At 38.4% G+C, this 24,379-nt stretch overlaps 1 protein-coding gene and 1 long non-coding RNA gene across 3 annotated transcripts in view; one reads left to right on the plus strand and one right to left on the minus strand.

Annotated features, from left to right (window-relative positions):
• The window catches only part of HNMT (histamine N-methyltransferase), a 49,117-nt gene extending 42,156 nt beyond the window's left edge, over positions 1-6,961 (minus strand). Inside the window, exons 1-3 of one of the 2 annotated variants that reach the window (XM_010330496.3) lie at positions 6,819-6,961; positions 6,402-6,548; positions 456-508 (exon numbers count right to left, since the gene is read on the minus strand). In XM_010330496.3, the coding sequence (XP_010328798.1) occupies positions 456-508; positions 6,402-6,538 (190 nt within the window). In that variant the 5' untranslated portion in view covers positions 6,539-6,548; positions 6,819-6,961. Of the gene's footprint in view, positions 1-455; positions 509-6,401; positions 6,640-6,818 lie in introns of those variants that run through there. The other variant, XM_074399738.1, reaches the window with a different exon arrangement.
• The window catches only part of LOC141584616 (uncharacterized), a 572,621-nt gene that overhangs the window by 491,907 nt on the left and 56,335 nt on the right, over positions 1-24,379 (plus strand). The gene's annotated exons all lie outside the window — the stretch shown is intronic.

Consider the following 24,379-nt stretch of genomic DNA (forward strand, 5'->3'; position numbering starts at 1 on the left):
TCAATGAAAAAAGCTGGGCATCAGTTTATATTCCAGTGCACATTTATAGTTTCACATGGACCAAAACCAATTTGAAACCAGTGATCAATCCATGAACAAGGCTTTAAAGTGACAAGCTTAAGAAACTTCTTATGGGATTTTCCTTTTCTGTGAATATTTAAATCATTTTGAATAAGAATTATCCTTAAAGTTATCCTATTTGATTTTTCACTTATCAAAAGGATAAGTCACATCTTTTATTCACAATAGAGATAGTAATGAAGGTGAATGCCCTAAACCTTCTAAATCTATGAGGGCATTAATCTTAGTTGAAGTAATATTTCTAGTTTTAATAAGCTGATCTCTTCCAAAAGCAAAAAAAAAAAAAAAGCTTTCTTAATAAAATGAACAATATTGCCATCACACAGCATGACGTTTGAAGTGAAATACAAACTTTAAAAATATATTATTCATACCTGCACCTCCGCCTATGCTTAGAATCTTAATTTCTGATTTTGTGTCTCCGATCCTGAAAGAAAAAAATTATGTAGTTTTAGAAAAATGTGTTAGATGCTTTGTGAAATCTGATTATCTAGTCTAGTTGTAGAGAACAGACAGACTAAAAATACGATGAATGAAAACTAGGCCAACATGAAAGGTCCCAATTATATCAGCAGTTATATTGCAATCTTTAGAGTATATTTCAGAATATAGGTTTTATTCATTAACAATCTTGAACTAGGAGACTTGGAAACGGCAGTATGAACATTTCAGGGGTGGAAAATGCCATTCGTTTGGAGAACAAGAATAGAAAATGTGGAGTTTTGAGTCTGGTCACATAACAAGCCACTCATTGTAGATAAAGGAAAGGCTCAGGTGGTTCCCACTGTCTCTATAATGTCTACCTTCTTTTATCCTTTTATTTTTTAACCTTCCTTTTAATGAACAAATGTTTATTAAACATGTATTATGTGTATTCTGTCCTAGGAATTTAAAAAGTAGTTATCATTTTGCTCTCAAAATGAAATGGGTGACCTGAATTGTGGCTCAGGTACTAGAAACAGAGTGGAATAGACATACTGGGAAATATGCCAGTAGGACTTGCTGTTAGATTGATGTGAAGAGGTCAGAAAAAAATACGAGTGCGCAATGACTTCCCTGTTTCAGGCTTGGATGATTGGGCAAAGGGTGATGCCAAAGAGGAAGCTGAAGAATGTAGTTTGGCAGTAAGTTTATGTTTTCTCAGGGCTTTAAAATAAATAAATAAATATGAATTCAGCAGATGTTTGGATTTGCAAGATTTAAGCTGAGAGGAGAGAAATCAGGGCCAACGATGTATTCTGGAGAATTATCATCATAAAGTAATGGTCAATGCTAGAAGAGCAGATTCCGTCATCCAAAGATACTGCAAAGTTAGAGTAGTAGTGGATGGTGATGCAATACCAACTTCTAAAGATCACTGGATTGTGAAGAATACACAGCAGAGACAGAGAAGAAAAGAAATAAAGAACAGAGAGGTACTGGGATAATTGGAGGCAGAGGAAGCCCTTTGTCATGGCAAAAGCAGCAGAGAATACTGCTTAGAAAAGGAAAAATCTCCATCGAATTTGGTAGTATGAGTGTCTTTAATAACAGCAGTTTTGAAAAAAGAGAGTGAGTACTGAAGTCAGATGGCAATGGGATTAAAAGTGAGCTCAAAAATGAAGAGGCAGATTTAGAGTCTGTTGAAACGGATGAAAGAGGGAAGAAAAAGAGATGACAGCTATAGGAGAAACATGAAGGGGAAAGGATGCTGTTTGTTTCTTTGTACTGTGGGTTGGTAAACCGATCTGTGTTTTGTCTACAGTGCAAGAGCCTGCACAGTCACAGGATAGGGATAAAGGTTGGAATAACGTTCTGAAGGAATTTTGCAAAGTTTACGGTCAAGAACACCTATAAATGAGTTGCCTTCTTCAGTTCTAATTATCTTCCAACTCATAATCAGGAGTCCTAACACACCCATTTCTATCTAAACCTTTTGTTAATTCTTTAAAATGCTTGCATCTATGACACCATAGGGAGGCTATGAAGCAGAGTACCCAAGTTGAAATCCCAGGTTACTGATACATTACCTTGAGCAAGTTATTTTACATCTCTGTGAAATATGTTAATAATACCACCTATTTTATAGGATGATGATGATGATGATGATTATTATTATTATTATATTATTATTTGAGATGGAACCTTGCTCTGTCACAAGGCTGAAGTGCACTGGTGCAATCTTGGCCCACTGCACCCTCCGCCTCCTGAGTACAAGTGATTCTCTGGCCTCAGCCTCCCAAGTAGCTGGAATTACAGGCAGGCACCATTGGGTCCAGCTAATTTTTTGTATTTTTAGTAGAGGAGGGGCTTCACCATGTTGGCCTGGATGGTCTCTGTCTCCTGACCTCGTGATCCGCCCACCTCAGCCTCCCAAAGTGCTGGGATCACAGGTGTGAGCCACTGAGCCTGGCCTCTTGTGGGATTATTAATAACTGTTTCTAACTGATGGAGAAGCTGTGAGAATTCAATGATTTAATTCATGTAAGTCTCTTAGAAATGTATTTGCACATGACAAGCACTCCACATGTATTAGCAATTATTATAATTCTAGGCACACATAAGTAAGTGATTTCTGTAAATTAACTCTTTGAATCAAAACTCCTCTGAGTTAGATACTTTTATTCATCCCATTTCACATATTATAATGATATCAAATAATTACTGAAAATTTACTATTTTCCAGTCAAGGATTTAAATGTTTCATATGTAACAATAATAACCAACTTTACAATTTATAGCTATATGCTATAACTGTCCCCAACCTCTGCCCCACCATCTATCCCCAAATAAGGGATTGAAGAATTCCTCTATAGGGAAACAAATCATCTCAATGATAAAGTTAACATGATTTTACATCTGAGGATCTCCCAGGAAAGAGCTGAGTCCACACTCAATTATTCAGTGAGCTATTCACTCAACAGACCCTGCCCTGACTTATACAAAAAGAATCTGACTACTTTTTAGTGCCTCATTATTTGATTGAATAGAAATCCAAGGCTCATTAGGTGGCTGGGGAGCTGCCTAACATAAGGAAACAGACTGAAAGAGGCAGAGAGAGCAGAGGAACATTTTATAATAAATAAAAGAAGGTATTACATCTGGGAATGATGAAAAGAATGCTATAAAAACATTATTGGACATTAAAATATAATAGTAAAAGATTAATAAATGGGTTGAAAGAGAAAGTTATAGAAAACTGGAAATGTAAGAAAATTAGGTAATCAATCCAGGAGGTATTTGATGAATAGAAGTTCCAGAAAAATAAAACAGAGGAGAGGAATGATTACCATGGTTCCTTGAAACCGAAGGATCTGAATGTCAATTGAAATAGCCGAGGAGAGTACTGACAAAATGGGTGAAAAGAAACCATTTCACAACTCACTATTTTAAAATATCAGAATAGTAGAGATAAAAAGAGTCTAAAAACTTCAAAGTAGAGGAAACAAAACCACAACACATAGCAATGTAAAGGTTATTCCACATGTCAAAGATGAGAATTTTGAGCAGCATGTGCTTTCATTTTTTCTCTTTTTTGAGACAGGGTCTCACTCTGTTGTCCAGGCTGAGTACAGTGTCCCAGTCATGGCTCACTGAAGCTTTGATCTCCAGGACTTAAATGATCTTCCCTCTTCAGCCTCTGGTGTAGCTGGTACTATAGGTGCATGCCACCTTGCCCAGCTAATTGTTTTATATTTTGTAGAGACGGAATCCTGCTATGTTGCCCAGGCTTGTCTCAAACCCCTAGGCTCAAGTAATGCTCCAGCCTGAGCCTCCCAAAGTTCTGGGATTACAGGCATGAGCCAACATACCTGGTCAGTACTTGATTTGTTAACAGCAGTTCTGGTATTTAAAAGACAATGGAAAAGTACCTTTAGATCTATGATACAAAATCATTTTCAGCATAGAGTTCTATAACCAATCAAACTATCTAACAATGAGCATAGAACAAAGGGATTTTTAAATATGCAAAGTCTCAAAAAGTTTACCTCTCATTCACTCTTAAAGCTCTTAAAAATTGGTTCAGGAAACAAAGGACTGAGGAAACAAAGGAAAGAAAGATATGAGATACAGAATCAGGAAATCAAATATTGGAGAAAGAAAGAAAGAGAAATAAACTCCCTCCTCAATAGTTGTATAACAGACCAAAGCAGATCTTCCTAAACTGAAAAAAGGAACAGAGGGCTCGGCTCCAGAAAAGTTGTTCCCTCGCGGTAAAACAAACAGATTCCTTGATATGTTTGCATATATTGAGAGGAGAATTGTATATCTGCCTGGGGTTCAAAATAGTATTAGATACATAGAGAACTAAGAAAATAAACTAAAATCAAGGCAATAGTAAACTCTAGGGAAAACAAAAAGTTGTACATAAAAGGAAACGTAATCATAGTCTAATATATTGCTGAATTATTAATAATATGTGTACATAGGCAAAATGACATAAAACAAATTATTTAACCAAAATTTTGACTAAGTATATATAGATATACTTAGAGTGGGAAATGTGCATGTTTACTTAGCTATTTTAATACAGCAAAATGAAGGAATAGAACAAAAGCATGCTATTTTAAATTATAAAAGAAAATTCCATAAATAATAAAAAGATTTCAAAGTCCTGAAAGTGGTTGTTTCTGGAGAGTGGGAATAAAGAATGGAGTGGGTGGGGTTTGTTATGGGCCCCACCCACTTTAGAAATATTTGGTGGCATTTAGAACCATTTGATATTTAAAATATGAGCATGTCTTGCTTTAATAAAAATTAAATAGGCTCAGTCCGCACTCAATTAGCACAGCGACCCACCAACTCAACAAACCTTGCCCTTACATGCACAAAGTAGATCCTAATCACTTCTCGGTAATTCGTAACTTACAGACAACTTTAAGCCACAATTTTAAAGCTCCTTCAACTATGTCTTATTTCAAACACTACCATCAGGAAAAAATTACTTAGTAAATAAATGACACTGAGTCAGATCATTCCTAACTATATACTACTGTTATAAGACAAACAGTATGCCCTTAAGAATTTTTCAGTCTTTCACAGATTTTATATTTCCAGTTAGATTTAAACTTTGAAGATAAGGAAGGGGTCATTCATCATTTATTATATTACATTCATCTGTGGTACCTCTTCAAATCAAATGGTGTATGGCTAAAGAAAACCAAGGATCTGGTAAGCTACAGACTTGAGCAAATACTTTTAGTATTGGAAAAGAATTGAGAGATTAACTCATTACCTCTAACTTCAGATGTGAATCAAGAAACCCAAAGAGGTTAACTATAATTAGTTCCTAGGTAAGAAGTTATCTATATTTGCTATTTGCTTTAATGTTTGCATCCTTATCCTATTACATATTCATTTTTAATATAGAATATTCTATTTTTTGGAAGCTAACATTTAAAATCTGAATCATATTAAATAGAAAGAGAAATAAAATTTTATATACATCTAACAAATGCCTGCTCTGTTCAGACAGAGGTACTGCCCTGGTGAAAGAATTTCAGGCCTACAATAGAGAAATTCAGCAAAAGACAAAATACCAGTTTCTTTTGCTGTTTGCAAATTGGATCCATAGTCATTTCTTCCCAGTTTCCCATTATTATTTCCTGAAGCAGAGTGAGTTACAGCAAATCACCCCCAGATAGGTGATTTGATTATCTTTAGCATGTGGAATCTGTTACTCTCATAATGCTTATCAGCTCTGGCACAAATTGAACACATTAATCACTCAAAAAAAAGAAGTCTGTAAGAAGGATAGGAACCAGTGAGTTTCACTGATAATGAAAAAATGTTCTTTTTTTAAGGAACATGTTGCTAATATTAAGTTGAAAGAAAAAGACAATTTTGGGGAAGAGAGAATTATAACAATGGGTAAGGAAAATGAATTTAAATGGATATTATGAGAACTGAGGCGTTCAATCCTAAGGGGCAAATCGTATTTGGCAATTATTTATATTTGATTCTAATAAAAACCAGACTCCCTCTGGGACTTTTTTGGGATTTAAAATTTGGAGGAGGGCTGAAAAATCTGAGTTCAAAGATTAGCATCTTATCTTTTCCCAAATGAACATGGATTTGTGCCTTCAAATGGTTAACGCTTATCTCTGCAGCTGGAAATACAGCACAAATCGGAGGCTTTTGAGTGTTTAAAGCAAACGTGGAACCAAAGCACTGCAGGAGAAAGGGAGGGCAGGGCAGCCCGAAGGGGAGGAGGGGGAGCTGCTATCAGTAACTCGCCCTTATTCCTGTGCCCAGCCTCTGAGGCTGAGCGAGACCCATCTATCACTGACGCACAGCGAGTCTGAGGCTTGTCCCTTGGACAACAATGTCCCTTTTGTTACCTTGCTATTATGCCTGGCAGCTTCTTGTCCATGAATTCCAGCATGCACTGGTGTTCCGTGGAATGGTTGAGAAACCTCCGAAAAGATTCAACATATCTCCCGTGGTCAGAAAACAAGCTCCTCATGGAAGATGCCATATTTGGTTTTCTGAAAAAGACAGAGTGGGAAGCAAGGTTTAACTTCCCCTCCTTCTCTTCCCGGTTCCCTCTTTCTTTCCCCACCCCCACCAGTTTCTATCAAAAAAAAAAAAAAAAAAAAAAAAAACTGCTAAGCTTGTTTTGAATTTAACATGCAACAAAGGCTGTCGTGCAGAGTTCATTACTGAGCCAGTATTTGTACAGGACTCTGCACTGATATTTTAACCCCTACACGATTGTTTTCCAAGAAACAGAAGTACTAAAGCAAGACAGTAAATACACTGCTGAAACTTGTTTCCAAACTCCTGATGTTCAAAAGTCATAAAGACAGGCTGTATTCAGATCACTTCCTGTTTTGTTAGCAAAGCCACAAGTAAGCTCCAAGTGGGAAAGTGACTGTTTAAAGTGGCAAACACCAGGATAAAGAGGACAGCTACACAGCACTCTCAGAAATCCACAGCGGTGAAATCACTGACGGAAGACTGTCATCTGCCTCTGTGCTTTCTACAGGATTGTTTGGAGCCTTGACTTCCCTTAACACTTGAATTTTAAACTTATCTGCTGTATTTCTTCAAATGCTGATTTGCTGTAACTCAGAAAGCATCTTAAGAGGAAGTCACCAAGGAGGAGCCCAAGAACTAACAGCTAGAAGGTGTCAGAAAGCCACATTTTGGGAAATGAGAGTGGTGAGAGAAAAGTCTTGGAGCAAGAATGCAGGACACCAGGGTAAAAGCCCAGCCCATAGAATCTGTCCCTAAACACTCTGAACACAAGGTCATAGATACTTCACTTGACTGGATGAGCCTTTGGAAACCTAGTGGTGTCACCCACCAGAAGACCCAAAGTTTGAGAGTACCCACACAGTCGTTTTCCTAGGAAGTAGTCTTTAAGAAGGCCGTCCTTTATCCAATATTGGATTGTTAATAACAGCATCCGACTCGTGGAGGAGTTGTGAGGACCAAATGAGTTAACTCATGTAAGTTTCTTATAAATATGTCTGCTTAAACCATCCCTTTCTTCTCATTCAGTTCCCAAACTGCCCTCTAAGCATTCAAAACACTCCCCAACTCCCTTTTATTAAGTATGCTTGGTTTTTACTATTCTTAGAGCCAGTGCTTTTACCCTAGGGGAAAATGGACCACCTAGATAGCCATGGATGACTCTGCCCTTAACAAACTGTGTGACTCTGGCTGAAACATAAGCTGCAGTTTGCTCATCAGTAAAATGGGAACAATGAATTTTATCTCATAGGGCTATAGTGAGAATAATATAACTAATGTTTAAAAAGTACAAGCAAGTCTCTTCTGCAAAAAAAAAAAAAAAGACAAAAATAGTTGTTGCTTTATTTATGAACATTGAAACTTGAGTTTCATATCATTTTCACATCATGAAATATTACCCCTCTTTGAATTTACTTCAACCATCATTCCTCAATTACCTAAAAATAGAAATCCCATTTGACCCAGCAATCCCATTACTGGGTATATATCCAAAGGATGATAAATCCTTCTACTATAAGGACACATGCACACGAATGTTCATTGCAGCACTGTTTACAATAGCAAAGACCTGGAACCAACCCAAATGCCCATTGATGATAGACTGGATAGGGAAAATGTGGTACATATACACCATGGAATATTACGCAGCCATCAAAAACGATGAGTTCACGTCCTTTGTAGGGACATGGATGAACCTGGAAACCATCATTCTCAGCAAACTGACCCAAGAGCAGAAAATCAAACACCACATGTTCTCACTCATAGGCGGGTGTTGAACAATGAAAACACATGGACACAGGGAGGGGAGCACTACACACTGGGGTCCGTTGGGGGAAACAGGGGAGGGACGGGGGGTGGGAAGGTGGGGAGAGATAACATGGGGAGAAATGACAGATATAGGTGAGGGGAACGAAGGCAGCAAATCACACTGCCATGTGTGCACCTATGCAACAATTTTGCATGTTCTTCACATGTACCCCCAAACCTAAAATGCAATAAAGAAAAAAAAATTAAAATATTAAAAAAAAAGTAAAAGTTATTGTTGGCTCATGGGCTGCACAAAAACAGGTGAGTAGAGCTGGGTTTGTCCACAGGCCCTATTTGGCCAAACCCTGATTTAGCTCCTCTGGCCTTCACTCATCCTTGGATAAGGTCTTCTTTGCTAGTTCCCTACTCCCACTCTATCCAACCAGCCTTCCCTTTCCTCAAATTGGCTTTCACAAACTTATACTTCTATTACCATCTTCAATTTCTCTTTAGAGCTCAATCCAAATCACTCATTCATTCATGTGTTCATCTATCTTTTTTGTTTCATTTTAACCCAAGCCAGAAATGGCCGATAATGTATTCATCATTCGAATAAATGTTTAGTAAGAGTCGCTCTTTGCTATTCTGCTGAGGGGTACTCCTGGCATGACTTTCTTTTGGAAAGCTGTTGCTAAGACTTCCCTTAACTGGAATTTGGTCTTCTGAGACCATCACTTCCCTTGCTTGCTGTCAAATCTTCTCCAACAGAGCCTGTTCTTCATGTGGATCCCATTGAGGACTTCCTTTCCCTTCCCACTGTTTCCATCCTACTTGAGATTCTCTTTATTTTTCACTTATTGTGCTATTTAAAAAAACAAAAAAAATTTTTTATTGCATTTTAAGTTTTGGAAACGTGAAGAACATGCAAAATTGTTGCATAGGTACACACATGGCAGTGTGGTTTGCTGCCTTCCTTCCCCTCACCTGTATCTGTCATTTCTCCCCATGCTATCTCTTCCCACCTCCCCACCCCACCATCCCTCCCTCATTTCCCCCTAACGGACCCCAGTGTGTAGTGCTCCCCTCCCTGCGTCCACGTGAAAAACAAAAAATTTTTAATTTCAAGGCTGCATGTGCAGATTTGTTACATAGGTAAACATGTGTCATGGAGGCTTGTTCCCACAGATTATTTCACCACCCAGGTATTAAGCCTGGCACCAATTATTTTTCCTGATTCTCTCCCTCTTCCCACCCTCTACCTCCAATAGGCCCCAGTGTGTGTTGTTCCCATCTATGTTTCCAAATTTTCTCATTATTTAGCTTCCATTTATAAGTGAGAACATGCAGTATTTGGTTTTCTGTTTCTGCATTAGTTTGCTAAGGATAATGGCTTCCAGTTCCATCCATGTCCCCACAAAGGGCATGATCTCATTCTTTTTTATGGCTGCAGAGTATTCCATGGTACACATACAACACATTCTTTGTCTAGTCTGTTATTGATGACCATTTAGATTGATTCCATGTCTTTGCTGTTGTGAATAATGCTGCAATAAACATTCATGTGCATGTATCTTTATAACAGAACAATTTATACTCCTTTGGGTATATACCCAGTAGTGGGATTGGTGGATTGAATGGCATTTCTGTCTTTAGGTCTTTGAGGAATTACCACACTGTCTTCTATAATGGTTGAACTAATTTACACTCCCACCAACAGGGTGTAAGTGTTTCCTTTTCTCCACCACCTTGCCAGCACCATTGTTTTTTTACTTTTTCGTAGTAGCCGCTTTGACTGGTGTGAGATAGTATCTCATTGCGGTTTTGATTTGCATTTCTTTAATAATCAGCGATGTTGAGGTTTTTTTTTTTACATATATATATATATATGATTGTTGGCTGCATGTATGTGTTCTTTTGGTAAGTATCTATTCATGTCCTTTGTCTACTTTTTAATGTTTTTTTTCCTTATAAATTTGTTTAAGTTCCTTATAGATGATGGATACTAAACCTTTGTCATGTGGATAGTTTGCGAAAGTTTTCTTCTATTCTGTGGGTTGTCTGTTTATTCTGTTCATAGTTTATTTTGCTGTGCAGAGGCTCTTTAGTATAATCAGATCTCATTAGTCAATTTTTGCTTTGTTGCAATTGCTTTTGGTGTCTTCATCATAAAGTCTTTGCCCTTGTGTATGTCCTATATGGTACCATGGTACTGCCTAGGTTGTCTTCCAGGGTTTTTATAGTTTTGGGCTTTATATTTCAGTCTTTAGTCCATCTTGAGTTAGTTTTTGTATATGGTGCAAGAAAGAAGTCCAGTTTCAATCTTCTGCATTTGGCAGTTATCCTATATTGTGCTTTTTTTTTTTTTTTTTTTTTTTTTTTTTTTTTTTTTTTTTTGGCTTTCCTGCTTTAGGAATCACACAGATCCTCAGATCCTAACCAATTTTATTGCCACTGTCAACTTCAACTTCATGTTTTTTGCCTTGTTTTGTTTTGAGATGGAGTTTTTCTCATTGCCCAGACTAGAGTACAATGGCACAATCTCGGCTCACTGCAACTTCCGCCTCCTGGGTTCAAGCAATTCTCTTGCCTCAGCTTCCCAAGTAGCTGGGATTACAGGTGCCCACCACCATGCTCAGCTAATGTTTTTATTTTCTTTTACTACAGACAGGGTTTCGCCATGTTGGTCAGGCTGGTCTCTAACTCTTGAAACTTCATGATTTTTTTAAAAGTAAATTTAGATAAATACACTCTTTTCTTTCCCTCATGTTTAGACTGACCACAAGTTAAGTAAAAGACCCATTCTGCAGTCTCTGAATAATTAGAATTGTGTTTCATTTATCTCTACTTTTGCCTTTATATTCCCTTCAAATTGTGCTGCTTCTCTGGATATGTTTCTATGCTTTTTTGCCTACAGCCTCTCCTCACAATAGTCCCTTCTGTAACATGCTGCTTCCTTCCTTACCCCACCCATTGAAATTGTTTCCATTCTTCATATGCTACCACTTTCATATAGCCTTCCGTATTTCCCTCAAAATCATCAGCACTCATGCTCATGATTTCTGAGATTCTTGCAAGCATTCATTCTTGTGTTATTGTTGTTTAATATATTTGCCTTAACTCCCCTGCTTATCCCCATGTGACTTAGCTCATAACGACAGGAACTGAGTCACAGCTACTTTCCCTGATGTGTCACCCAAAGTAGGCTTTCAGTTCTTTTTAAAATAATTAAGAATATGCTTGAACATTTCCACTCTTGAGATGTTCTCTTGTGCCAAGAATTGTGTGGATCCTTTCAAATGTAATGTAGGATTTACTTTTTATGGTACCTTCATCAGCTTCCCCCTATTACAGATGAGAAAACCTAGTGTCTGAGAGATTAAACCACCTAGCCAAAATATTGCAGGAATGGTACCTATCAAACCCCAGGACTAGTGCTCTCACAAAAATCTTTATAGTCAGCCAAAACCTGCTGCTCTGGAATTCTTAGATAGTACTCTATCTGGTGGCTTAAACTGAAAAGAAATAATCCAGTTCCTTCTCCATATAACAACTATTAAATCAAACTTGCAATCAACTATTAGGGCAACCTTACTCCCCAGGGTGTCTTTTCCATAGTTCCTAATTATGTATTCTATAATATAGCATTATATAATTCATTACTCTGGTCCCCTCCATTGGAAAGATTCTAGTTTTCTGGGTTCCTTTAAAAGATGATGCTTGGCCGGGCGCGGTGGCTCAAGCCTGTAATCCCAGCACTTTGGGAGGCTGAGGTGGGTGGATCACGAGGTCAAGAGATCGAGACCATACTGGTCAACATAGTGAAACCCCGTCTCTACCAAAAATACAAAAAAATTAGCTGGGCATGGTGGCGTGTGCCTGTAATCCCAGCTACTCAGGAGGCTGAGGCAGGAGAATTGCCTGAACCCAGGAGGCGGAGGTTGCGGTGAGCCGAGATCACGCCATTGCACTCCAGCCTGGGTAACAAGAGTGAAACTCCGTCTCAAATAAAAAAAAAAAAAAAAAGATGATGCTTGAAAATAAATGCAGTATCCTCAATGCTACCTAAAAAGTGTAGATTTATTTTCCAGACTTACACTAGTGTTTCCCAATATTCCACCCAACCCAACTTCTTTCAGATTTTACACTGCAAAAAAAGGATTCCATGGTCAAATAATTTAAAAACTGCTGAATTCAGTAGTTTCCTCTGGATATTCATAATACACATTAGTGTATTAAAGATTCATAAAACCAGCTGGACATGGTGGCTCTTTGTAATCCTAGAATTTGGGGAGGCCGAGGTGAATGGAACACCTGAAGTCAGGAGTTCCAGACCAGCCCGACCAACATGGTGAAATCCTGTCTCTACTAAAAATACAAAAATTAGCAGGGCGTGGTGGCACGCACCTGTAATCCCACTACTTGGGAGGCTCAAGCAGGAGAATCTCTTGAACCCAGGAGGCGGAGGTCATGGTAAGCTAAGATTTCACCACTGCACTGCAGCCTGGGTGACAGAATGAGACTCTGTTTCAAAACAACAACAACAGCAACAACAACAACAAAAATTCATAAAACCTTTGTCACATATCCTTTCAGATGCAAATATATCATGGGAATGGCATTTCTCTGATTAGTCTTGCAGCCCCCTCAAAAGAAAAACAAAAGAGGAAATCTTATTGCTTTCAGCATGATTTGTGTTTGATTAAATGTTGGTTTCAGCAATCACAACTTCCTTTTAAAATTGCATATAGAGTATCTGTTTCATAATCCATACTGCATCTGGAATTTCCTTCTAGCTGGCTCATTGGAATTACTGAATCTCGAACATTTTTTCCCCCTTTTTTTGGAAAATTGAAGCAACAATCTAATGCAACTATCATGCCATGACTTTTCAAAAGTTACCAGCAATGACATCAGTATTGCTTTTATAAGTTCTTTCAGCACATTGAAATGTAATTTTTTTAGACCTTAAATTATTGTCTAATTCAAAATTCTTATTTATTTTCTTACCTATTTTGGGCTTCCATCCCCTATTATCTACCAGTTATTAAGCTGTTGCTGTGTCAAAGTGCCTTATATATTTCTAGCACTCTGGGATGGAACTATTGATACCATCAAGGGAGACTCAGATCACATAACTCCTAAGAGAAGGGCCTGGATCCAAATTAATGTTTGATTCCAAAATTTAAAAAAAAATGCAGTATACTACCTCTCGCCACTCTGTGTCTTTCCAATATGAAGATTATTTTCCATGTTACAGAAGATAGGAGCAAAGAAAAAGTGAGATAATTCTGTGTTCTTTCTATCACCATTTAATAGAATGTTATCTGTGCTAGGTTAAAAAACAAAGGCTTTCCCTTGTTTGTTCTTCTTGCTCTGTATGTGGTATACCAAAAAATAAGTGAACAAAAGGGAAGAACAAACAATAACAAAATCTTCAGGACCCATTTTCTTGTAATCAGCATTCTTCAGATATTTCTATTCCTCATGGTCTTTAGTCTCCTGAACACTATGCTCACTGGTCTAGCTTCTTATTCTTATGCCCCATCATCTAAGTAGCGTAATACATAGGTATATGTTCATGGCAATATTGTTGAAATATCTTAGTCAGATAGGACAAAGAATCCCATTTTCTCCTCACTTGACAAGACTGGAGGAAGGTGGTATTTTATACAAATTGATTGATTTACTTGCTCTGCTAGCTTATTTGAAATTTTTCACAAAGCTTGACCCAACTGTAGTCTCAAAGGAATGATTGAAATTATAGCACATAAAATTTTAGAGGTTGATTAGACTGGTAATTTCAGGCAGATATAATAGGCATCAGGAATCTTACATTCCACAGGAGACTTGAGTAAGTTTCTCATAAATATAGAAATAAGTTAAGAAGCAAGAAAACAAAATGCTACGCAAGCTTAGCCTTCTACTAGCAAATCTGCTCAAAACTGTTTTTTTCCATATATATAAAAAATGTGGAAAGATGGAAGGTGAGATGATCTTTAAGTTTCCTTGAAGTTCTAGTTAAATGCCTTCCATCTTTTAAAAATATAAATTTTTGTGGGCTTGTGAAACTGAAAGTAGTTGTATATATATTAATAGCTAGTACAGCCACTGTATCTAAAGATTGTCACTAAATCTTAAATGATAACCTAAAGATAGTCTCTGGGTCAGTAGCCCCTCGACTTTATGGTATTAGGCAAATTTACCAGTGTGAATTGCTTAAGGTCACACAGTTGGTAATATGCCATGAATCTTGTTACTTCTAATGACTTAGTTGTTTTAATTATACTTTATTAATGTGTAGTTTATAATAGTTTTGTTTTAATTAAAACAGGAAAGGAAAGGCCCAAAATACCCAGTCAGGGACAAACCAAACCATCTTCTGATGCAGATGACATACTGGAGGGTAATTAGTTGGGAAGGAAGAGAGTGGATGGACAGACAAATCCTGTTAAAAGACAAAGAGTAATCAGTGAAATTATAGAGATATAAAGCTTACATGAAATATGTAAGGATGAGAACAAAGAAAAATGCAAGATAAAAAAGAAATAGTCTGTGAACTAACTTTCTATTTAATAATGAAAGAACTTTTTAAGTCACCTAGGAAGTATTAGATCTCCTCTCAAAGGACAGTAAGTATTTAGAACCTGGAAAATTAGCAAGAACTGGACAGCTATCCAAACAAAAAAGCAAACAGAAATACAATAATACAATTCATGAAACAAGCTTTTGCCTTACTGTCCATGTCACAGATGATGCAAACTTCAGTGACTACCATAAGGGGCAGCACTAGTGTGGAGGTGGGGATCTGGTGAAGGGAAGAGCTTCAGGTAAAAGCGATTTATAAATAGAAGCGTATTGGTAAGCAAAATACTCTGGCATTTGGTGAAGAAGTAAGTGCTCAATATACCAAAAAATATAGTCTGTCAAACCCCAGGACTAGAACATTCTCCTGGGCTAGAACATTCTCCTATCTGAGTTGCCTTGTAATAAGGTTTGGCCGGGTCCCCACCCAAATCTCGTCTCTGATTGTAACTCCCACTATTCCACATATCATGGGAGGAACCCAGTGGGAGGTGACTGAATTATGGGGGCAGGTCTTTCCCATGCTGTTCTCATAATAGCGAATGGATGTCAGGAGATCTGATGGTTTTAAAAATAGGAGTTGCCCTGCATAAACTCTCTTTTTGCCTACTGCCATCACATAAGATGTAACTTGCTCCTCCTTGCCTTCTGTCATGATTGTGAGGCCTCCCCAGCAAGGTGGAACTGTAAGTCCAATTAAACCACTTTCTTTTCCCAGTCTCGGGTATGTCTTCATCACTAGCGTGAAAAGGGACTGATACACCTTGCTTGGGCATGATCTGATAACATATGCCCATGGGGCCCAAAGATGACTTCTAAAAAAAACTGAGGCATAATTTACATACGATAAACTATACAAATCTCAAGCATACAGGTGGAGGAAATTTTATGCATGTATATATCCATGTAACCATTGCCCAGACTTAGATATATAATATTTCTAGCCTCCTAGATTATTAACTTTTAGCTGCAATCAACAATATTCTCTCCACTCCCAGATAAACATCATTTGGACTTTAACTTCTCTGGATACATTTTGCTTGCCTTGAGCATCATATGAAATGGTCTTACAAAATAGTCTTTTGTTTCTGCCTTCTTTAGCTCAACATAATATTTTTGAAATGTACCCACCTTTTTGTGCATCAGCAGTTCATTCTGTTTTGTCAACACACATTATTCTATTGTATAAATATTCTATAATTTTAAAAATCATTTTCTTTTACATAATTGGACTTTGGGGGCTCTCTCTTCCAGTTTGGGCTACTAGGAATAAAGTTGGCAAAAACATTCCTGCACCTGTCTTTCATGGACATATGCACTCATTTCTATTATCATGAGTAAAATTTCTATGTCATAGGGCATTCTTTGTATTGCCAGTCACATTTGCTTTATTCCTTCTGGGGGTGTGTAGCAGTGTCCACATTTTAGTCAACAAATACTGACGTCCTTTTAGACCTTTAACCAATGGTATGGTGGAACTGACTGTTAGAATTTCAGGAATTTTGTGAGCTAGTTGACATCACATGAGTAGCTTGAAATGAGCCGTGGTGGGAGTATTTATGTAACTGAATGCACATCTAGATGCTCACTGCTTGCAGAGTCCAAGTAACAAAAGCAACATCTGGTAGAAAGAAGTAGAGACTTTATTAACCAAAACGAGTAAAGTGGAAGTGGCCAGATTCCCATACAAAGCAACCACTTTGATTTTTTGTGGGAAGGCAGGGGTTTAAAGAAGGAAAACTTACTTAGGAAGGCAGGCAAGAACTGGGCTGAGTACAGTGTCTCTGTGTCTTATTCCAGTGGCTATGTGGAGTCCCAGTCCACCTTGATCTCTGGCTGGCATGTTCTCAACAATGGCGGCCTTTACATATCTCTAGAATTTTGCAGCTGGGTCTTCAGACATGGTTTTTCTGTCTCAAAATTAGCCCCTGGGATTTCCAAGAAGGCACATAATTGGATACTAGCATACAGTTAGGTAAATGTGAAGGGAATATATGGTGAGAAAAGGAGGGACATAAAGTCGATTTTAAGACTAAGGAAAAAGGCTTCTGCAGTTTGCTGCAAGGTTATACCTTAAAACCCAAGACAAAGGAAAAAAGAAGTTAACATGCATTTTGAAGTTACACTGCCCAGCTACATTTACACCATGAAGATTGGAAAACCCTATGAATCAGGTTTTTTTTTTTTTTTTTAATCTCCTTAGAGAGCAGATTGTTAAACAACTAGCAGTGCACTATTGCTTTCAGTCCTGTGATTATTTGCAAAGCAGCTTTGGTGAACTTGAACCTTCTTTTAAGCTGGCGGAGTTGTGGTAATGCCATAGAGGCCACCCATCCCCAGTCTCTAGCAAGAAATTCCTGAGGAGTGTGACTAATGAATGTATGTGGGAACCACCGGAAGGGGTGGTGCCATCTTTCAGCATCTCTTAAGTAATTCATTGTACCCTTGCTATGATCTAGAGATGGAGCTTTCATTGTGCCTAGGTCTACCAGTTACTAGTATGGCATTGAGCAGGTTATTTGTGTTCCCTGAGCCTTATTTTCTTACCTGTAAAATAGAGATAATAATTCCTACCTCATAAAAATGTGTGAGGATTAAAAGAAATAGTGTGTATCAAGTTTTCAGCCTAGTGCCTGGCATATAATAAACTCTCTGGTGTAAGACTGACTTCTCTAACTTTCAGTTCCTTCATTTATGGGATGAGCACAATAATAGTATATTAGTCAGGTTTCAATACAAATGGCAGAATCTCTGTCTAGGGTTCCAGAGATAATTTTTAATACAGGTAGCTTATGATAAAAGTGTTGGAAGAACTGAAAAGCAAACAGGGAGGATGAGCAAGCCCTCGGGACAGGATCCTCTTGCCACCTGTACCACCTGTAGGAGCAGGTGTAACTAAAGCTCTGGAGCCCGAGCTGCCTAGTGGGAGGTGGAACAATGGAGGGGACACGGGCACTATTGAGGATGCTGCCTGAAACACAAGGGCATGGGCAGAAGTACCCAGTGTCTCTCCTCTTCCTGACCTCTCATCTCTACCAGTTTTCCCACTTTACTATAACTGGTTGGTAAGAAAGCATGGGTGTTATAATTTGCAGGATTCAACTTTTCATAGTACTTAGTAGAGGATGGGAAGGACCAGAAATGTATCTACCATTAAACAGGAAATAACTAGAACAAGTTCCTACTCTATTATATTAATTTGTTGTGGCAGTGGAAAAAGAAAAAAGAAAGCATAAAACAAAATACCTAGAATGTATTAAGTACTCATTGAAAGCCAGATAAAATAGTGAAAATAAAAGGTGGCTATTATGATAGCTACAGGTCAATGAGGGTTGGTACTCATGAACTCTTTAAGAAGATTGACTTTGTTTTATGAGGGTATTTGGCTGAAATTTGGAAATTTGGGTATTTGGGAATCTATCAGGGTTTTGGGAAACTCATCAGTGGGCACCCGATGATGGGTGGAGGTCATTAGGAGTCCTATGATGATGATAATTCCCTTCAGATCTGAGAATTACAGAGCTGCCTGTCCCTTTCTCCTCCTGCATTCTCAGGGGGTCAGGAGATGGAGGAATGGGTGACTCCCACGCCTACTTCTCCTTGTTACTCTGCTTATTAACTCCCTGTGTGACTTTGAGCAACTACTTAATTCAATTGGCTTGAATTCCTTCAGATGTAGAGAACTAGATGCCATCATTCACTTCCAGTTCTGAAATTCTAAGACTGCTTGAGTTTACATCTGTTAATCAGAGACATGGCTCATATTTCAGGCGAGAATTAGGATGCCATTTATCAGACATTCGGCACTAGATGGATCTCTTTCTCTGACTCTTTGGTGCTCCTCCTTCCCTAATACAAATTCAAAGCTACTTTCCATTTCTAAGCATGGATGATACCCTTGTGATGCACTAACAATTTGGAAAACATAAGGGGATCAAAGTAATTTCCCATATGTTCTCAGGCAGTAGAAAATAATTAAAGTCTGTTTATCAATATGGCAAATTAAAAACAAAAGGCATATGTATTCAATGTGTATTTTATTATTTCCTACATAGGACTCTAAGAGCTGTTGTTGTTGTTGTTTTTAGAGACAGGTCTCGTTCAGTCACCCAGGCTGGAATACAGTGGCACAATCACCACACACTGCAGCCTTGAACTCCTGGGATCAAGCAATCCCCTTGCCTAGCCTCCCAAGTAGCTAGGACTACGGGCACATGCTATCATGCTTGACTACTTTAAATTTTGTTGTTGTTGCCATTGTTGCTGTAGAGTTGAGAAGTCTCACTGTGTTGCACAGGCTGGTCTTGGACTCCTGTCCTCAAGCAATCCTCCTGCATCAGCCTCCCAAAGCAGAGCAGTTGTTTTTAAATATAGTCAATGCCTATATAAGAAGTAGCCCCTTTTCCAGAATGTTCTATAATCAGACATTATGCAAGGGGTCATGGGGTGTCAGTCAGATCAAGTGGCTCAAAGATGATCTCTGGCAAACACAATTGCTGTTTCATTTCAGAGTTATCAATTCTGCACACATTTTTGTGTCATCAAGTGAAATTTGTAGTTAATAAACACATGGTAAAAAACAGAGGCATAATGTTCCCAAAAGTGTATTTAAAGCCTCTCTGCTCTACAATTCCAAATTAATACTTCCACTGGTGCAGTTCTAGCAGCAGTGAAATGCAGACTGAGTCAAAGATGGTGAAGGTCTATGGAGATGAACTCAATAATTTTTGAAAATTTGCTGTTTGGTAATTCTGAATTGACTTGTGGATTATCTTGTCTCTGAAACTCCACACTACTAAAACAAAAACAAAAACTTTTAAGAACACAATTTTTAAAAGTACAGTGATTTTTGCCTCTCGGAATGTATGCTCTGCTTTATACTGTGTTTTTTAGTTATGATTCCTAATGAAATGTTGGTTGAAATTGTGGCAGGCCAGTTCTCACTAATGCAGGCCTCAATAACAACTGTTTCAGAACTGACTGAGTGGTAAAGGTAAATGTTAAAAGCCAGCACCCTTACGCAAAGGCTGGAAGGTAACAAAAGCCCAACAAGAGTTTTGCTTAGGCCTTTCCTGGGCCTTAAAGCCTGACAAAATAACAAAGGAACTCTTGACAGAACCTATTCCGGATTAAACACATTATTATTATTTTTTTAGATGGAGTCTTGCTCTGTTGCCCAGGCTGGAGTGCAGTGGTACAACCTCCATTTCCCGGGTGCTAGTTCAGGCAATTCTGCCTCAACCTCCTGAGTAGCTGGGATTATAAGCATGCATGCCCCACCATGCCGGGTTCATTTTTGTATATTTAGTAGAGACAGGGTTTCACCATGTTGGCCAGGCTGGTCTTGAACTTCTGACCTCATGATCCACTGGCTGCAGCCTCCCAGTGTTGGGATTACAGGCATGAGGCACCATGCCCAGCCTTAAACAAGTTTTATTTTGGGTCTAAAGAAGTTCCCCAGGCCTTCACAAACAAGATTACTGGGGGTCTGAAGGAACTCCCCAAACCTCTGTGATTTAGCAGGACACAAGATAAGGATGATCATCCCAGCATCTGGACCCATTTACATGAAGTAAATTTACTGAGGCTCCAGAGGAAGGTCTTCAGGACTCAGGCTTTAGTTATAGATTAAAAGAAGTTAACCACTTCTGTCTTTAGATGAATGCACACTTACATGTAGACATATAGCTTAGAAGGTATATAAGCTCTGGAAAACTTTGTAATTTTGATTTGGTCTGGTGATCCAGGCTCCCTGTGGCTGATCACAGAAATAAAAACTCTTTCTCCCCAGTTCATCTGCATCTTGTTATATTGGCCCACAAGGAATAACAGCCCGAACCTCAGTTTGGTCCGGGAACAAAATGTCAAAGTTGATTAAACTTTTCACAGTATATATTTGGTCTTTTACTTGTCAGATAAACAGTGAAAAGCTCCTGTTTTTCATAATACTCTGCTCGAATCATTTTTCTAACTTTCATTTGTATCACCTTTTTATCTCTAGTCAGGATAGGAAATTAATGCACATTGGAATTTAATTTGTTTGGGGAATTCATTTTGTTTAATTTGTTTTAAAATATTAACTGCAATCAGGTATTGAAAGGAGATACAGCTCAAACTTCTTAATAGGCATATCCAGGGAGACTTCTACAGTGAAAATGTGGGCCGAAAGTAGATATCGATGATATTCAAGAAAATAATTTCAGAAAAGCCCCCAGAATGAGCCAAAATTATGTATCAAAACTCAACCTGGAATTAGAATTCAAAGCAAGATCTCCATGAATAGAGGGTGTTGCAACTTGCTGCTAGGTGGCAGACAGAGGGAAGAATAAATGAGCTCCAGCTTTTAAGAAACTTAATTAAAAATTATATCAAACCTGGGATTCTCCTGAAAGATTTTGTACTTACTTTAATAAAGGCTGTTTCTCATGGAGAAGCAATTTTAATTTTAGACCAGGGTTGCAATTCTGTGCTGAAAATGGCCTTTCCATGAGATCATGTTCATTTTTACAAACACAATATATCCTCCCTGCCCTCAGGACCTTCCTTTAGCACCCAGACAGGAGAGCGTTTGCCAAAACAATGGTAGGAATGCTCTGAAGATGATCGTTCTTCTCTAAACTTTATTACTGTAAGTACATTATGACAAAAATTTAGACCACAGGCAATACTGAGGTAAGAGGCAAGCCACATCTGCAGCTCAGATGAAAATTTTTCATTTCCAATTTTTAAATTCCAAGAAAGAGTGAGAGCAGATCAGTGGCTTTCAGGGTTTAAGGCTGTGGGAGGGTGAGCTACAAAGGAGCAGCCAGAGGGAGTTTGTATGGAGAGATGGCACCATTCTACATTCCCAACGTGGTGTTGGCGTTTGTCAAAACTCCTAGAACTGTACACCAAAAAGAATGGATTTCACGGCATGTAAATTTTTTTAAAAATTAACAAATTAACATTGTCAACTTGGAAACTTGGAAAAAGTGTGTCAGTTTTGCTTTAGGTTAGACATGTTCATCAGTAGACTTGATGTGTAACCTCTCCTCGCCACCTCCCTAAATCAAAGCCGCCTTCCTTCCCACCTCTCCTCAGTTTTCCACTTCCTTACATTTTGGTAGGATTTCTTGATTTCTCTTCCTTGGCACACACGCACACCAAAACCAAAACAGAAACAAAAAAAAAAACTTTAATCATGGTGATTAAAGAATTCATACCTGAGAAGGAATGTCCCCAAAGTCAGGAGAATGTGCTGATGGAAAAGGGTCATAGAGAAAGCGCGTGTGGGTAGGAGAGGGGCATGCTTTCACTCTTTTATTTGTATTAGCTTTTATTGTTTGCAAGAACCTTGTGATTCTAAAGAGGGGGAAGAAGGGAAGGATACTATGATAATCATACCTTATATTTGTAAATTGTGCTATAGTTTATAGTCATCTTCAATAAACTTCAATACTCCATCAACCTGCATTGCCCACATTTTCCAGATGAAGAGATCATGGCCCAGAAGAGTGAATTGTGAATGGTCGTAGGACTAGGATGTGAATGAGGTATAATCATGCTTTCCACCATGGGTAACCTCTGAACTAAAAGTTTCTGAAAGAAATGTGTAGGTGGCAGAGTTGCATTTCTGAGCAGCAGGAAGCATTAAGAAAGCCTTCAAGAGATACCTCTTACTCTTGCAAGAATGGCCATTATTAAAATTTTTTAAAACTTGGGTGACAGGTACACTAGAATCTCAGACTTCACCACGATACAATTCATCCATGTAACCAAAAACCACTTTTGTCCCAAAAGCTACTGAAATGTTAAAAACATTTAAAAAATAAAGACATCAAGAAATCTTATGCCAGATGCAGTGGCTCCCTCCTGTAATCCCAGCACTTTGGGAAGTTCAAGACCAGCCTGGCCAATATGGTGAAACCCCGTCTCTACTGAAAATACAAAAATTAGCCAGGTGAGCTGGCATGCACCTGCAATCCCAGGTACTCGAGAGGCTGAGGCAGGAGAATCGCTTGAACCTAGGAGGCAGAGATTTCAGTAAGCCGAGATTGCGCCACTGCACTCCAGCCTGGGCAATACAGCAAGACTCTGTCAGAAAGAAAGAAAGAAAGAGAGAGAGAGAGAAGGAAGGAAGGGAAGAAACAAAGAAGGAAAAAAAGGAAGGAAGGAGTAGGGAAGAAAGAGAAGAAAGGGAAGGAAAAGGAAAGAAAGGAAAGAGGAGAGAAAGGAAAAAAGAAAATTTTAAAATGGCCTGTTGTTCTTGGGAAATGATAAGCAGTTATAGACGATGGAATATTGACTGTGAAAGGAACGTTTATTCTCAGAATCAAAGTCAATAGTCACTATGTACCTATGTTGCCATGTTGCTTCAGAAAAAAACAAATGTTAAGTTATTCCTTGAAATATTTCACGCTGCTCATTTTTCCTGTCTTTCTCATGGTGACTCTGTCCACCTATTACTTCCTCTGTTCTTAGCTACTGTGCTTGCCATGTCCTCTCTTATTCAGTAACTAAGGGGAGAGATATGGATGGGCTGAAAGCACCAAGGCCCAATAGAGCGCACAAGACATGAAGCAGATACACCTCACCATACCTATTCTGGGTGCTGCTTTAGGCTTCTGTTTGGCGAGCAGCCACCAGGTCCACTTCTCCAGGCCACCCCATGACGCTGTGAGTGAAACAAAACATTCAGAGGATTCAGATAAGTGCCTTCCCTGCCTAGGTGGGCTAACATCTGTTTCTATTGCTTATAAAGAGGAGTCCTGAATACTACAAGTGTCTCTTAAGAAAATTTTTCTGACTGTATTTCTTGGACACTTTGCATCCTGTGGGTCTCTCAGGAGCCATGTGGAGAGGGTAGCGTAACCCAAGCCAAGAGTTCCCTGGGTTCTCCTTCAACCAGAGCAGCTCATCTTAAAGTTTTCTCATGAAAAAGGATTTCTACTGTGTCAGAAAAAGTTTGGAAACTACATAGGTGTGGCAGGAAAGAAGTTATTTTATCTTTACCAAATTTCTTGAATTTTTCTAGACTTTATCTGGATACCAAGATAAAGACTTCCAGACCCAAGTCTTCTAGGCTGACATGGAAGATCTAGTAGTCAGTAGTCTTAGCAGCTGCCTGCTATCTCCTCAGCAGCAGAAGCTGGTCCTGCTTCTATCTGTTACCTGGAGACCCAGTGTAGATCTGATTTCTGCTACTTCTTAGCCATCTGACCTTGGACAAATACCTTTCTTCTACTGAACACAAATTCCCCTCTCTGTAAAATAGAACATGGATAACACTCTTCTGTCAACTTCATATGATACCTGTGAGGATCATACCTTATACCTTTATAAATTATTCTATACATGCAAGATGAAACTATTACAAGTATTATAGTCAGCATAAAATCTTAAATCAGTTGGTGATTTTGCTTCCTGGATGTGAATGAATTAAGCTAGTTTATCTTATGTAAAAGCAACTACCTCTTGTCACAGGAGGATGCACTCTTTTATACCGCAGCTCTGTGGTTAAATTCTGATATGA

The sequence above is a fragment of the Saimiri boliviensis genome, chromosome 5, assembly GCF_048565385.1.
Source record: "Saimiri boliviensis isolate mSaiBol1 chromosome 5, mSaiBol1.pri, whole genome shotgun sequence".
NCBI lineage: Eukaryota > Metazoa > Chordata > Mammalia > Primates > Cebidae > Saimiri > Saimiri boliviensis.